Source organism: Dermochelys coriacea, chromosome 16 (genome assembly GCF_009764565.3).
Source record: "Dermochelys coriacea isolate rDerCor1 chromosome 16, rDerCor1.pri.v4, whole genome shotgun sequence".
NCBI classification, from domain to species: Eukaryota; Metazoa; Chordata; order Testudines; family Dermochelyidae; genus Dermochelys; species Dermochelys coriacea.
Genome location: NC_050083.1, coordinates 25,061,997 through 25,079,399, shown reverse-complemented (window position 1 = coordinate 25,079,399; position 17,403 = coordinate 25,061,997). Strand labels below are relative to the sequence as shown.

Below are 17,403 nucleotides of genomic sequence, written 5' to 3'. Positions count from 1 at the left end.
TCTGATGTGAAGAGCAATGAGACCGATGGAGTGGAGGTGGAGAAGTGGTTTGGCACAACCTGTCCACCTTGATAGTTAGAAGAGGCCAACTGCCAGCAGTTGCAGCACTAGGAGCCTCTCACTTTTAGGGCACTGACCCAAATGCACTCAAATCATTTGTGACCTAAAGTCTTTATTATCTGACAGCATTTTGGAGTGGGAAAGAGGAGCTACGTTCAGTTCAGATGGCCTAAGATGTCCTTAACACTGAAATCAACACCACCACAGATGGTTCTGTGTCCTACCTTTGCAGCAGGCTGACGACCACTGGATCTTCATGGAACTTGATGACGCCTTCTCACTATTCAGGTTGGTTCTTCCAGGCCGGAGTCATGCCACACACACACACACCTCTGTTCCTAAGGGTGTGTTAAGTTTCTTAAACTTCATATTTAAAAAAAAAAAAATCAGGGAGAGCAAACCAGTTAAAACAAACTTTTATTTAGCAATTATATTAAGAATACAGACTACGTTATCACACAATGAAATTTCCCTTTGTAAAATACAAGAGGGTGATCTAAAATAAATATAAAAAGTCATAACATTCATCAGATTAATGCACAGTAAATTCACTTCTAATAGCCCAACAAAAATGCAGCATCTTAAAAACATTTCACAACTGCATAAAAGGTTTTTCTTTTCCATTTCTATGACACGACAATTAAAATTGTTGCTGTTAGGAATTCGTTTCACAACAAACAACCCAGAAAGTTTCAACCAGTTTGGTTTCCCTGTACCAAATGAACAGACAAAATTGAGCAGCACTGCACTTCCCCTATTGACAACCATGTCTGACTTTTATGGCTCAAAATTACCAGTGCTGAAGTGTGTCCTGTTATCCTCTCTCTTCATTGCCGCAGAGAGAGCTTTACCTTAAAGTGGTTCTTCAAGGCTCAAAGGCTGAGGTAATAGTTAATGCAATAATATGAACAAACCCTTTGTGATGGGCGGAATTCAGCCCTATGCAGAGGATCCAGAGAAGACTTAGGCACCACTTATGTCCCACTTAAGCTATTTGGAGGACATGTAGGCCTACTGCTGGCTCTCAGCACAGGGTCGATTCTGCCCTAAATGCATAATGTGAAACTCATAATGGGGACCATAAATCCTGTAGGAGTCAGTGTCAGGGACAAGGCCTGTCTCATCCTGTGGAAAGCTGGAGTTATTCTGCTCAGCTCCATGGGGTGAGACTCCACCAGCAAAGCTCCTCTCACTGCAAGGCCATTGCACTTTTTTTTAAAAAAAAGGGTAAAGCCGAGTGCAGGAGGCAGCCAGCTTATGGAGCTGTTTGCTCTCACCTCTTGGGAGCTCAGGGAAAGGGGCCACAAATCCAGTTCTACTAGATTCAACAATGGCTTTGAAGTTATACAAAAAATCATTTTAAATACCAAACCTCACTGTCGTTCTTCAGATGGTTTAACCCCATAGTAGAAAAGCTTGGAGCTCAGCTCTAATCTGTCTCTATCCCTGGCTCCCATCCATTATGTTGCTTCCCAGCAAGATGGCTGCCCCTGGCCCATGCTGAGCCTGGCAGTCAGGATCTTGCTGCTGAATGCTGATGAGAAGCACGCCCCAGCACTGAGGCAAGCAGATATCTGGGATGGACAAAACAGGCCACAGCTCCCTTCCCATAGGGCGCTGCCACTTGGGATCAGCAGAATATTCAGTTCCTTTAGCAATTTGTATGGAAATTTAATTCACAAAAAGTGGAGCCTGAAGGTGCAGGCCAGGTGAGGCCTGGGAAGAAGGAAAGGTGAGGGGAGCGTGGGGCAGAGGGGAGGAAAGGCAGAGGGAGACAAAGGTTGCTTGGGGGAAAAAGGCTGAGAAATGGCTTTTGCCAGCCACACCCAACCCTATCTCTCTCACTCTACACACCCCTTTGGAGATACAGAGGTGGCGGTGGGTCATGGGATCTCAGAGGCTCCGCTAACAAGCCTAAAAACTGTGAAGTGCTGTGCCCGAGTCCACTGAGACCAGCTCGGCCTCTTCTGTCTTTGACAGTTTTGGTTTTGAGAAATTAGAAGACTGGTGAAAAACCCAAATAAACTCAGCACCACAGAATACTGATCTCTAACTAGCACAGCGGGATCACAACGGACTGTCCCTACAAAGCACCTGCTCAGAGTGAATTCCAGGCAAGGGACGCAGCAATGGAAGGAGGGTTAGGAACAGTCTCATCCCACATGAATATGGCTATGTGATGAGGGAAGGTATCGGCCAATTAGCCACACTAGCATTTATCACAATATTCACAGGCTACATCACTCTGGGAATAAATCCTTCCCTCTCTATTACTACTACATGGGATTTCACAATCTAGTTACCTGGCTGGCCCAGGAGCTATCGGCATACATTACTGCAGTTCTGGCCTTTGCTAAGGGAACATCACCCTGGGAAATCCCAGGGCAGTGCATCACTGTTAATAATTCATCTGACTGTAAGCAAACCCCCGACTTTCCCAACACCGTCTCATGAGCAGTGTCAGGAGATTTCATGATTATTTGACAAAGTAATTTCTTCTTCTTCCAAGTGGATGCTGCACACTCCTCAGCTTTCTCTGGGGATAGACGTGGGCTGACCAAGACACACTCATTGCAGGTAGGAGGAACCAGCCCTTCTGTTTTACATCCACTCACCCCCATACCTTCTGTCAAGGAGGCCTGGTCATGACCCCTCTGCAGCCATTCCTACCTCAATCTCAGGGCTCAGTGCAGAGCAGCAGACACACTCCCTCCTCTGGGACTGTGCAGGCCAATACTGGAGAACTCACACCTTGCATGGGGAGTAAAACACGTAATGGGAAATCCACTTGCCAGTGGAGAGCAGTAACCACTTGGAACCAGGGCCAGCCCTGCATGGAGTTATTTTGAATAAGAAAATTACTGTTCAGTAATTACACCTGCATATTGAAATACTGATGTGATGCCTGCAGAGACCGGGGGGGGGGGGAAGCGCCCCATAGCTCACGAGTTCCAAAGGAAATCACTTGCACTATTGTCAATCTGCTTAGACTGCTCCCTGCATTGCACTCTCAGCCCTCTTGTCTAAGGAAATACTCACAGGCATTCGAGCAGGTCTGAGAATGCACAAGAAGTTCTGACCAACCGTCCATGGATCCTGACCCAACAAACCCCACTCGCCCTACACACTTGTGCAGGTCTGCAGCTGTGCTGGCCAAGCCTATGCACAGAAAATCTCTGACGTGTCACAGGCAAACTGCAAAAGCACAAATGTGAAGGTCAAGTGTTCATTTTCAGCATCCCTGAAGCAGCTCTGCAAGGACTGGGAGAGGGCGGGGAGGAGGAAGCCTACATTGAACAAATCCTTGTCCCAGTTAGACAGCCTGTCAACACCTGGAGTGATCCAGTGTTTGGCATGTGTTGTGAGGGTAAAGCTGTGTGTATTGTCTCTCAGAAGGTGCTGAGGAAAAATGCACTGTCACTGTTGCGAAGCAGCTTATAGCATCGACTCTAATTTCTGAGACCGAAGAGCTACTGATGCACTTTAAGCTACTCCCACAAATAAGAAGGCAAAGCTCCAGATCAGATTTAAAAGCTGTCCCAACATTTCAGCTGTACCAGAGCTGGATGGTTTCCACAGATCAGTCTGCTGAGCCGAACGCAGCAGCCTCTGACAGACATTCCTAAGGGTGCCAAGAAAATGATCGGTGGCCCCCAGGATCAATCGGTGTTTGAGAACCACAGATATTGGCTTAGCTCTGATTTAGAGCAGGAGAACCCAAGCTCTATCCAACCAATGGGGCCACTGGCCTGCTCTCAGCAACCTGTGCTGCCCACTGAAATGTGTCTACAATGGAGCAGCTGAGTCTGGCCTCTCCTGGAATGAGGAGAAGCTGTCCATTGAGATGACAGCTCCCATAGGAGACACTCCACCTTCATCTGGCAGATCTACATGGCAGAACTCTGGACCACGCACTAGCTACCCTGGTGTTAAATCAGAAGCTCCCAATTCTTCAGCTTCAGTGTGTGGGGAGGGGCAGCTCTGTGACACTAACTATCATAGAAGTAACGGAAGAGGAGAAGGACCTTGGAGTATTGGTTGATCATAGGATGACTATGAGCTGCCAATGTGATATGGCTGTGAAAAAAGCGAATGCGGTTTTGGGATGCATCAGGAGAGGCATTTCCAGTAGGGATAAGGAGGTTTTAGTACCATTATACAAGGCACTGGTGAGACCTCACCTAGACTACTGTGTGCAGTTCTGGTCTCCCATGTTTAAAAAGGATGAATTCAAACTGGAGCAGGTACAGAAAAGGGCTACTAGGATGATCCGAGGAACGGAAAACTTGTCTTATGAAAGGAGACTTAAGGAGCTTGGCTTGTTTAGCCTAACTAAAAGAAGGTTGAGAGGAGATAGGATTGCTCTCTATAAATATATCAGAGGGATAAATACAGGAGAGGGAGAGGAATTATTTAAGCTCAGCACCAATGTGGACACAAGAACAAATGGATATAAACTGGCCACCAGGAAGTTTAGACTTGAAATCAGACGAAGGTTTCTAACCATCAGAGGAGTGAAGTTTTGGAATAGCCTTCCAAGGGAAGCAGTGGGGGCAAAAGATCTATCTGGTTTTAAGATTCTACTCGATAAGTTTATGGAGGAGATGGTATGATGGGATAATGGGATTTTGGTAAGTAATTGATCTTTAAATATTCGGGGTAAATAGGCCAAATCCCCTGAGATGGGATATTAGATGGATGGGATCTGAGTTACCCAGGAAAGAATTTTCTGTAGTATCTGGCTGGTGAATCTTGCCCATATGCTCAGGGTTTAGCTGATCGCCATATTTGGGATCGGGAAGGAATTTTCCTCCAGGGCAGATTGGAGAGGCCCTGGAGGTTTTTCACCTTCCTCTGTAGCATGGGGCATGGGTGACTTGAGGGAGGCTTCTCTGCTCCTTGAAGTCTTTAAACCATGATTTGAGGACTTCAATAGCTCAGACCTGGGTGAGGTTTTTCGTAGGAGTGGGTGGGTGAGATTCTGTGGCCTGCGCTGTGCAGGAGGTCGGACTAGATGATCAGAATGGTCCCTTCTGACCTTAGTATCTATGAATCTATGAATCCTTACGCTAGGATCATTGTTGCAGAAAACCTTGATCTACCTGTTACTATGTCCACAAAGCTGCCCTCAGCCACGGAGGGAGCTACAAATTGATCTACAATGAACTACAGGACAAATTACAGACAGCTGAAAGGCAGAAAACACAAGAGATGGATGGGATGGACAAACGACTGCAGCGTGGAGTGAATTTGAACTTCAAGTGAACCTGAGCAGAATGACCAGGCTGACTATGCTAGCTTCCATGATATGTTCATTGGTTGATGTCAGCACCATCAATCTAGCCTCTGTAAAGCTTGGCAGTAAAGGCTGGCTTTGCTTTCCTGCAGCAGAAAATAACTAAAATCCACTTTGGAACCCTAAAAGAAAGGAGCACCTTCTGGGAGTCACCCAGGCCTATACCAGCTGATGCCAAATATTCCAGGCCTTAATTCTTGTGCTCAGACCTGACCCTTTTATAACCATATACTCCCATTCTTCCAGCAACAGAGCTGGTCTCTAAGAGGCAGTTAGTAAAAGAGAGACTGGTCTGCAGAGTCAAAACAGAGACCTGGAATCAGGTTCTACCCAGAATGCTATGGTGTTTTGCACTTATTCCCCCCCCCCGCAACATGGTACAGTGCTTTGAAACCAGAAATGGATCATTGGACAAGAAATATTTTACATATGTACAAATACAAAATACACAAACCAACAGTACAAAACCTACTATTAGTCAACACTCTGTTAGACTAGAGAACTCAGGAAAGTCAAAAGCAGTGCAAAGCGGGTCCGAATAACCCAAACCCAGAGCTACAATACCAGTATTTGTTACTATGGCAATTGCATTTTAATAGGGTTAGACAACCTGTCTTCTACAATACAAAAAGTTGCACACTTTAACACTTAGTTTTAAAAAATGCCATTTCACTGCTGTAATAAAGTTTTGTTCCACAGCAGACTTGAAAAGCAGCACAGAGCTAAGATGAATGCTTCTAAAGAACTTATTAAAGCAACAGACTTCACCAAGACATGCATTTGACTCAGGAATGAGTCAGGGTCACCACTTGTAAGCATGCTGAGGTCAGGGTTTAATGCATCATACACTTGCCCAGTGGAACTCTCAGCCTTGTCCGACATGGTCAGGTTTTAGCATTTCCCTCTCTGAGTGCAGCAGTGTGCAGGGACAGGGTGCACAAATCTCTTTCCTTTTAGCAGCCAGCTGGGGCAAATGTTTGAAAACTGCCAAAGTAACTGGCAGGTTCCAATGCCACTTTATGACAACGTCATGGCAAAGCTTTCAGGTGGCTGGGAGAAGTCAGGATGGCATTGCAGAGGTCTGGCTGGCTGGCTCTCCATAGGCCAGAGAGAGCTATGCAACATTTGCCACAATCCTCTACTTCCAGGCAATGGACATGCAGCCTCTTTGTGCCAGGCAGAGGTCCACTGAGATCCCTGTGCTCTTTGAGCTACTGCACTTTACCAGCGACTTGGCAGAGAGCCCTAAGTGGAACTGAGCAAGCGACCCTGGCTACATGAGCTGAAAGTAACAAAAACCATCAAGGTCTCAGGTGTATCCTGGCCACAAGTGAGCTGCGGGCAGTCTTGACTTGGAGAAGCAGATGAAGGGTTTACCATAACTCAGGGTTAGCTTGCTAATCAAAGGACTTGAAAGGCGCCCGGACTGCTGAACTGATGATTTTGTGACCCTGCACATACCAGAGAATACTGCTGTATTGAGGGGGACAGCTGGGGCAGTTTATCCCGCTGCACCTCAGTTCCCAATTTAAGCTGGTGCATTTTGTGATTTGTTGACTAACTGGCTGTATCTTTAGCCTCATTTCCCCAAACGCTCTATCCCTAGCAGGGCTCATTGCTAGGAATCTCTCCAGATTCCCATGAGCTGGGGTTCATGGCGTACAACATTTCACTTCAAATCCGTATGGAAGTGAACATGCTGCAGCAGGTGCTATAAAGCAGGGAGAACTGAGGAACCCACCTGCCAGGCTCTAACTAAGGGACTTTTGACCAGGAATTGTCCCAGCAGGGCTAAGGGTGCCTGGCAGAAAGGGTTAACAGTCCAAATCTCAGAAACAACATGTACAAAATGATCAGGGAAAGCGCAGGAAAGAAGGCAAGTCATTAGAAAAATGCCCTGTCTGCCGAGAAGGGTTCCAGTAACACTGCTCATCAGGGCTCGCCTCCCATCAGTAGTATCTGTGCGCATGCGCCGTGTCTCCAGGGAGCCGGCCTTCCCTCGCTCCTCAGGACTGTGGCATCTGCTGACATCTAGTGGGGCTGGGGGGCAGCCGGGCAGCAGCACTTTGCTCTGTCCTGAAGCTGTAGTCATACTAGAGAGCAAAACAAAAAGAGAGAGACCAACACAGGAGTGACAACGATGCGAGGGAGCAGGCTAAAGCTGCATCACTAGCACCAGATGCGGAGAGCAGCACGCAAGCTCTGGTCTCAGACCCAGCCTTCTCGCCACCCAGTGGAGGGTAAAATGGGGTACGCCCTGCTCCCTGGTGCGGCACTCAGAGCTGTTAATGCAGAGCAACACATTGTACCTGGGTGAGCAATGTGCCCCTTGTCTCCATGCACGCCCACAAGCCCCTCTGCATTCTTGCACAGAGCTCTCCCCAGTCTGCCCACAGCCCTGCTCCCACCAGTGCTGCCTAGTGCACTGGCCAGAGAAGGCCACTACAGGATGCTGCAAAGGGTCACACTTGCTGCCCCTTCCACCACAAACCAGCCCTTTAAGCCTGTGGCATTGCTATCTGCTGCCAGCTCAATACATTGCACAACATTCATTGAGAGAAAGCAGGGGTGTCCCCCAAGCCCTGCTGATTCTTTTGCTTTTCCTCCAAAAACTCATTTTTGTTTAAAGTGTTGAATTATAATCCAGACCTGTGCTAAGGAATAAATGGAAAAACAATTCTCAGTTAGTGGGAACAAATGCTCTTTAGCATTTCCAAGCACTGGTCCATAGCCAAGCTCCCAGAGTGATGCTGGTATAGCCAGTGGAACCAGCAGGAACACTGTCAGTGGGAATGCAGGGAATTCCTTCCTCCAGATTAAGTAGCTCCTTGTGCTGGGATAAATTGGAACATATTATCTATCATGTAAAGCAGCTGGGAGAAATACTTCTCCTCTCGGCGTGGGTACAGAAACTTGCACCAGTTTAATTAAATTAATTAAACTGGTTTAGTTAGATGGTGCAACCCTGCAAGTAGATGCTCTTATTTCATTATTTCAGTTTAGCTTAAACTTGTTCATAATCAATTTAAAATAAACAGAAATATACTGGGTTTAAGATGGAACAAAAGTGTGGCCATGTGGAAAATCAAACCTCACATGAAGCCAGCATACTTCTGTGAAGAGGGGCCCTGGAGAGCTTTGCCATTGATTTCCCTGAGAACAGGACCGACCTCGGCTGCGCGCGGCAGAACTCAGACTACCCCGCAAAGAGCCGCTTTCCAACGTCAGGTCCTGAGGCCTTTCCAGCAGAGGCCTTTCCTGGGCAGTGATTCGCTCTGACACCCAGTGTGATGGTCAGCAGGATTCGGCCTGGCCGGCTGGCTCATGACCAGGGCATTTGTCTCCAGAGATGCCCTGCCTGCACAGACCAAAGGACACTGCGCTTCCCTGCCAGAAATCCATCTTCCAACAGCAATAACAACCACAGCCCAGGGCTTTTCCTGAGGATTTATGGCTGGCTGGGATCCCCCAATGAACCTCTGGCCATCAGCTCCTCCCAGCCAGCATTAATCCCCAGGAAATGCCCTGTGCCTGACCATTAGTGCTTAGAGGCTTTCACTGAGAAGAGCTGTAAGTGTACGGTAGCATTGCCATCTAGTGGCAAATCGTGGCTCATACGCTTCCAATACCAATCAACTGAGCACATGCTCTCTCATCAATACTGAAACATTTTGCTCTTCTGTGGCATCTTTCAGCCCAGGATCCCCAGACAATTACAATTAGTTAAGTGGCACAAGAATGATCTTGCCAGTTGGACACACAGGAAAAACATAGCACACAGCGATTAAATGACTTACCCTACTGGCAGTTAGGACTAGAACTCAGGAGTCCTGACTCCCTTCCCCTGGCCCTAGCTCTGGTCACTAGGGTCGTTCATACCCTCTTCTCCAAAGTAACCGAACAAGCAGATTATGAAGAAGCCATTCCAGACCTCCTAGTCCAGAGGAAACACCCCTCTTTTCCCCGGGCACCTAGTTACACAGCTTAAGCAGTCCCTTTACTGCGGCCAAGAAATATATTGAAGGAGGAAATACTGAATCATTTAAACTGACCCATCACTATCACTGCTCAGCAAAATAACCTCGGCCCTGACTAGTAAATGTGACGGTCACACGCGAAGCACACAGCTAGTTCACCGGCATGCCAGCGAAAGCCCTTCACCCTGGCTAGTAACAGCCTTGGAGCAGAGCGGAAGGCACTGACATGGTCGATTGAGGTCTGGCAGTTAAAAGCGGCTTTTACCCCACTCTTTAAAGGTCTTCTTCCTGCTGTGAACTGGAGGGTGAGCTCAACACAGAAAGCACCACAGCCCCCCAGGAAGTGCAGGGATAATGGTCACTGAAACCACAAAACTGCAGCTCGGTTCCTCACGCCTGGTTCTGGGCAACGTTTCGGGCCAGACCATGCCTTTCACGCCCCTGCTCAGAATGACAGCAGGGAGCCTGCATGGACAGCGGCTCCCCCTTCCCTGAGACAGCCCCTCTGAGTGACACCCCGGGAAGACAATGCGCTGGGTCCATGGGCTGCTGGCCTCGCCTCTGGCAAACGCAGACGTGGAACCAATGTGGGACATGCTGCCGTGGTGATTGGGCCTGGAAAACGTGATGGGCCCAGCCTCTGGTGAATGAACCAGCCCTGTGTATGTGCCTCATGAGGGGCAGGATACGTACTGAGGGCAGGAGACTCACAGCATGATCCAGCAGAGGGGCTAAACTTGGGCCTAAACCTTCATACCCACAAACACTACTTCTCCCCGGTCCGGCTGCCAGCACTATTCAGCCAGTAACCCACAGCGCGTGGGGCAAGCCGAATGAGTTAGATCCTCTTTGGTCACACACAGTTGGCCAGTTTATGCTCACATGGGAATTTCCCCTCAGCCCAGGTATTTGCCAGGCACTGTCTGCAGCTAGTTCTTAGTCTGTATCTCGCGTGTGCCTGGCTCCTCCCCGTGACAGGACAGAGCTCACACTGGGCTCTTGTCCCCTCCGTGGGATTAGCATCCATCTAAAAACCAGCTTTCCAGTCTGAACACGCCAAAGGAACCGTCTCTTGCCCTGCGTCTGTACAGCGCCGAGCACGCAGGCCCTATCAGGAGAAAACCCAACCAGTCAGTGTAGGGCTGTTTCCACAGGCACTCGAGCCAATCGACTCCTTCACTGGGATAGCTGTGGGCCAAACTCATATGAAGCAAATTAAAATGTGTGTGGAAGCAGCTCTGCCTGGAAGCTGTGTAAGGACAGCTGCCCAGTTCTAACTACAGCCCTGCATTGACATCCCTGTGGTGTCTGTGCAGTGGAGCCACTCGCCTTTACACACACAATGGGTCGTTCGTGAACGTGGAGACAGCAGCATGGGCCCATTCGGAAAAGCACCTAAGCACAGGTTTCGCTCTCAACCTGTGCTCGCGCTGCGTGAAGGAGGGTTTGGTTTGTCTATTCCACGGTCTCAGAGCTCAGTCGTGCTGATTATCGCCGTGTTGGTGGGGGCGTTCCCGGGTTTGTACAGCTGGGCATGCACAGAGCTGGGGACTGACCCAGTTCTACTGAACCCACTGCATCAATCCCACGGGATGACTCCATGCCCCTTCCTCTTGGCCCTCACTCACAGGTCATAAAGGCCGATATGCAGCCTGCCCCTCTTGGCAGAGACCCCACTGACAAGGAGTGCTCAGAACTGGGGCAACAGGCCACAAGTACCCCCCCCCCCTTCCAAGTCATTGGGGGGGACCCATCCTGAGGACACTGGAGGCCTGCTGAGGGGGCGAAGGGGCAGGGAGGATCCATAGGTACCTAGACTCATTTCTAGTTGTACTAGTTGGAGAGGCAGGTGTTCCTAGCATGGGGAAGGGATGGAGATGGCTCCTTCTATCCAGAGCTACCAGCTCAGGGCCTGGTGCTAAAAGGACACTAGTCATGGGCCAAAAGGCAAGGGATATTCAAATCTCCTCCCCTACCCAATCTAGAGAGGTCTCCTGTGCACCAGTGTGGGCCTGTGCTGCTGGAGGGGGGGCAGTTAACAGCCCCTTGGCAACGATGCCATCACCGGCCTTGCCAATGAGCTAGCAGCTGCACAGCCCAGGGTCAGCTCCTCCAGGCACAGGGAGCCGAGACAGCCGAGGACCGACATGGGAGGACAATGCCTGTGTGCAGGAGCTTTGAAGCGCCTCGCTGGGCTTTAGGGTTAGGCCAAGCCCAGGGGCTCAGCTGGCTGGAGCCTGGGATGTATGGGCCCACACGCTGGACATGGACCCCCCCCCATATCAGTGATTTCTGTTAAATCATGCAGCGTGCAGCACAGAGCTCAGGAGCACCCCGTGGCTCCACTGGCCTAGGGCCGGTGCTGGAAGGGTCTTCGCCATGCTAAACAGCCTTCGCCATGCTAAAGCCACCTCTGAAGGCAGAACAAAATCATAGGACAAGGAGGGACCTCAAGAGGTCATCTAGTCCAGTCCCCTGCACTCTTGGCAGGACTAAGTAGTATCTACATCATCCCTGACAGGTGTTTCTCTAACCTGTGCTTAAAAATCTCCAATGCCAGAGATTCCACAACCTCCCTAGGCAATTTATTCCAGTGCTTAACCACCCTGACAGTTAGAAAGTTTTTCCTAATGTCCAACCTAAACCTCCCTTGCTGCAATTTAAGCCCATTGCTTTTTCTCTCTCCTCCTTGTAACAACCTTTTGTGTACTTAAAAACTGTTATGTCCCCTCTCAGTCTTCTCTTCTCCAGACTAAAAAACAACAGTTTTTTTAATCTTTCCTCATAGGTCATGTTTTCTAGACCTTGAACATCACACCGCCCTACCTCTGACAAAGGCACTTCCATCAGGGGATCTCGTAGCACTGAATGTAAGAGGGCAGTGTCATTATCCACATTTTACAGACAGGAAACCGGGCACAGAGAGGGGAAGGCCCTCATCAGGCCAGGAACAAAGCCAGGACTAGAACCCAGGTCCCCGGACTCCCAGTCCGGTGCTCTGCCCACTAGATCATCCTGTTTCTCTGACACCTAAAGCCACACAAATGAAAACACATTTTGCCATCACATCTAGATGGCTGATTCTGTACAGTAAGCTATTTTCATCTGGACTGTAAGCTCTTCTAGGCAGGGGCTCTTCTTCTGGGTAGCACCTGGTGTCCTTTAGATAAAGAAATAATCATGTAGGCTTCAGGTAGGGATGATCTCTTTTCTATGCTTGTATCGTATCCAGCACAATGGGGCTCCAGTTCCAACAGGAATTTTTGGGTGCCACCATCTTATAAAAATTTACTACTGATCACAGAAGTGGCAAGAAGAAAAGGAATACTTGTGGCACCTTAGAGACTAACAAATTTATTAGAGCATAAGCTTTCGTGAGCTACAGCTCACTTCATCGGATGCATCCGATGAAGTGAGCTGTAGCTCACGAAAGCTTATGCTCTAATAAATTTGTTAGTCTCTAAGGTGCCACAAGTACTCCTTTTCTTTTTGCGAATACAGACTAACACGGCTGCTACTCTGAAAGAAGTGGCAAGCTAAGTTATTTTCTAGCCGCAATAAAATGTTACATCACTAGATGGTGCTACATGACCACAAATTAGTTTGTGACAAAATCTGCTATTCTTTAAAGTTAACCTTTACAAAAGGCAGTTGAAAAAAAGAAAAGTGAATACATACAATACAGGGCTAAGGAAATTTGATGTCTTGGCAACTGAGAAATGGGTATTTAGATGCCAAAAACATAAGGAACTCCTGCCTTATTCACCTTATAAAGAAAGTGATCTATGGCATGCAGCTCCCATGTGCAAATGGAATCTGTGCAAGGGAGGACGTGTCAAGAAGTCGTCTTCTCCACGAAAGCTTTTTAATTGGCAAATATGTCTTCATTAATTTTACCTCAATGTCGTGATGTCACAGCCAGCACTATCAGCCCCAAGCTAAATAAGCAATAAGCCTCATTTTTCAATACACAAACACATAAAGATGTCAGCTCAAACTGTTTACTAATTAACACTTAAAAAGACACAAATTAGATATGCGTGGCTAAGAGCAATTATAATCAAGACGAATTTCTCTAGTCATTTGGGAACAGAAAAAAATGCCTAATTGCTGGAACCAATGTTTTAAAAACTGAAATCATGCCAGTTAGCAAATATGTTCATTTAAAGAACATTTCATGTGACTACACTCTGGAGAATTGACTACAAACAGGAGAACAAGGAAAATATTTCTGTATAAAATTAAGATTTTAAACTCTTGTATATTTACAACTTCTTCATTAAAACGTTTGCAAAGAGCAGCCTATGAAAACCTGTAGCAATTAAGTGGTTAAATAAACTGCCTTCCTTGTCAATTTTAAGAGAATGATTAATATTAGATGTTCACTTTACTAATTAGACTCTCACTAGACTTTTAGCTAAATGCCAAGTTAAAACTGAGTGGTACATTCTGTCGAATGCTTACGTTGAAAAGAGCTGGGAGCCCAATGGTCACACTTTATTGTTAACTATGTTACAGCATGGAGATTTAAGGCAATATTGAGCCGTCTGATAAATTGCTCTCTACGGTCTGTGGTGTTCTGGGCGTGAATGGGGTTGAGGGCCCTCTTCACTGGTCGTATGTGTCACTCTCACCTCTACAGAAAATGGTTTAACTTGTTGAGACCATCGCCTTCTGGGGATTTCGTTACCAATGCATTACACAGGTCTCGCTATGCAGGGGTACATGCAGTGCATGACAAACAAGTACAAAATCCCTTCGTGGACCTGAAGGCAGGAACAGCAGGGTCTTTTCCGAATGTATAAATGCCCCCACAAAAGAAGTAAACTGTGCTCTGGTGACTAGCACACTCTCCTGGGTGTCAGGAGATTTGGATCCACTCCTGGCTTTGCCACTGACCTGCTGGCTGACCTCGGACAAGTTGCTTCTCCTCTCTTTGGCAGGCGACCCTCGCACCCTTTGATTTGTCTTCTCTGTTTAGAGTGTAAACTCCTTGTGGAAGGGACTGTCTCTACAACGCCCAGCACAACAGCACCCTCATCCAGGTGGGAGTCTCTAGCCCCCAAAAAGCTGGAAGCTTGGTTTGTTCATGTAAAGGAGAAGGCTGTTATCACAGCATGGAGAATGGCTGGTACAGTTGGCATATTCCACTATATAAAATGAATAATCATGCCTGGAATTCTTTGGGAATATTTCTGTGTGGCATGCAGCTCCAGGGAAAATGCTCTTACTGTGGTTAGAAATCCAGCAGGTTTGCTGTAATGGAGCTATTGCTTGCAAGGGAAATAAAGCTACACAGAAATTCACAATATTTATATGCACATCTCTTTGTATGCAGACAAGATGCTTCATCAAGGAATATGGGCTGCATAATTAAACTTTTCATTACTCTGAAACACATGCGGCCTGTGATGGGAAAAGGGGATGTTGGGATGGATGGCTCGCTTTCATTGCAGCCCTCATATAAACTGGTTGGGGGGTTGCACGCTGAAAAGGCTTCTTAAGCCATGACTCTTGGAGCAGTGCTTCCATGTCTGGAGGGCTCTCCCCCATCCAAGATCTTGCACATGGTGCTGGGCTTCAAACCTTGACTTTGAAATCTAACATCTTCTTAATCTGCCACTCTAGCAAGATAGACAAAACCTACCAACTAAAACATTGGTGCCCAGTGCTGATCCTAGCAACAGATGCTAACAGATCAGGTCCACGTCGGGTGGAGCACCAGCACCTGACACTAGTCAGGCTTTGCATAGACCAAGCTGGCCTTCCTTATGTGGTCTTTGTGATACACAATTAGATGCTGTTCTGCTTTTCTGCTTCCAGGAGACAGTTCATCTCTGTGCACCAGACCCTGTGCACCACTGATATCCCATGTATGCCCTCAGACAGGGAAACTACTCAATACCCTCACTCTGCCATTTCTCAGTAAGAAAGGGAAAATAAACGTATTAACCTATTATCTTATATGCTATCTGTATGCAAGTGCCCCGGAGGAGCAGGTGACTGATGGTACAGAACAGCAAGGCTCTAGGATTTGAGCTGGCTTGTCACTGATACATATTTCCATGGGGGAAATGACACGTGGGATACTCTGAGATATTCCACAGCCAGATCGCCTGGCTGCTAAACCCTACTATGTGTCAGGGCAAGGAATTATTCACAATCTGGATTCATCTTAAATCTGAATAACTTGTTCCTGAAGATTTGTTAGCTTATAAATAGAGAGTCTTCCTTATTATGGAAATAAATATGAGAATTCCTAACTTCCCATAAAAATACTTGAGTAATAAACCACTGTGTTTTGTTGTAAAGTCACCTATAATCTGCATGTGACACTCCTTTCATTTTTATGACATATTACAAATCAAAGACAAAAGGATTAGTCAGATGTGTTTCTGCGTTGGCTATGATAGGTTCAGAAATTTTGCTGTGCCACATTGATTCACTTTGCCTTCATTCCAGCCATCCTTCAGTACAGGAACCTGTTAGCTGATAACACAAAAAGGGAATCCCAAAGGAACATGGTTCTACCAGCTCCATTTTTAAGACAAATATTCCTCTCAAAGGGAAGCTGCCTCTGAATATCTGACTGCTTACCACCCTGCGGTACAGCGCATGCACACACTAAAATACTGCCTTAGGAAAACAGCAATTACACAAAACTAGAGGTGGACAATACTCTGGTTTGATCCTCTCTCTCTTTTGGAGGGTTCACATTCTCTAAAATCTCAGCCTATTTGTTCCTGGTGACAAGTTACGTTCACCATCAAACTGAAAAATTATGAAGCAATTTACCTGGCACTGCTTAATTGAGTTCAATTGCTTCCTGAAATGGAAGAGGCAACCTCACACAAACAGTGCCCTGTTTGGGGAAACACGTAGTTTGTTAATAAGCGAGAAAGAAAGGTTAAACAAAAGAGACATCTGGAATTAAATGGAGGGTGCAGATTTTGCTGTTAGATTCAACACTTAAAGCTTCTTCTGGCACAAATCACAAAAGGCATTTGTAATTTTGAGCTTACTGTTTGGCTTAACTTAATGTTGACTTTACCCACCAGCAGTGACCTGGCAAAGCGAGCTAAACTCTTTCCATAAGAGAGGGAACCTTACAGCTACGCGAGCACAGATTTGGCTGTGCCTGTGTTCAGAGTCCCACAGGGCTACTTACCTCCTTTTCAATTTCTGCCAGGGATTTGATTGTGATGCCCAAGAGATCAACTTGCTGCATCTAAAAAAAAAAAAAAAACAACAAAACAAAACACCCCAAAGACCCCGGAAACATGCTATTAAGTTTTTTAGAATAATTCAGCAGATACATTATGTCACTGGAAAGTCAGAGGCACCAGCTATAAAAATGTGTGTAACCCTTTTCCCCCAGTACACCACACCAACATAGAGGCAGGTGGACTATGGGCAGTGATTGTAATGCTTGCTTATAACTAACCAGGATTATTTGCCATTCTTGACAGGGTCATTTTAAACTGGTAAATCCTTCGCTGTGTTCCTGACATAGAACAACTGCTATTGTACCACTGTGTGTAACACCCACCCTGAATTTTAGATGGCAGTGGGGACATAAGCAGGAGAGGCATTAGTTGTGGAAAAGCCTGACCATCTGGTGGCAATGCTGTCACAGGAATCTTAAGAAAGGATTAGCATGGCCTAATGGCTCTCTGCATTTCTCCGAGCAGCAGGGGGATTCCAGTTCTCTAGGAACGTGAGTGGAAGGGATGAACAACATACACACGATCCTTTTCAGACAGCAATGGCTGCAAAAATCATCACATTTTACCTGGAGTTTCTATAATCACAAAACAAAACAAAAAAGATGCAACACCAGATGCAGGACGTGAAGAACAAGACACAGAAGACAGTTCCGTGTTTTCAGTTATAATTTCGTGTTCATTGATTTTTTAAAGAGATATTGTTTGAGGTACTGGCTGGATTAGGGGAATTGTAATGGAATGTGGAGGTTTTCAGCTCTAGATTACAGTCTTAAATTAGTACCAGGCAAGCAGTACTCCAAAGTCCTTAAATGGCACTTATTTGGGACTCTCCATGAAATCCATT

General features: G+C 46.8%; 1 protein-coding gene across 9 annotated transcripts in view; it reads right to left on the bottom strand.

Moving 5' to 3' along the window:
• Positions 1 to 460: 460 nt before the first annotated feature.
• The window catches only part of MVB12B (multivesicular body subunit 12B), a 102,169-nt gene continuing 85,226 nt past the window's right edge, over positions 461 to 17,403 (bottom strand). For all 9 annotated transcript variants that reach the window (XM_043498585.1, XM_038374344.2, XM_043498590.1 and 6 more), the window contains 2 exons: positions 16,502 to 16,561; positions 461 to 7,449 (listed from right to left, as the gene is read on the bottom strand). In XM_043498585.1, coding sequence (XP_043354520.1) covers positions 7,363 to 7,449; positions 16,502 to 16,561 — 147 coding nt within the window. In that variant the 3' untranslated portion in view covers positions 461 to 7,362. The remainder of the gene's footprint in view (positions 7,450 to 16,501; positions 16,562 to 17,403) is intronic.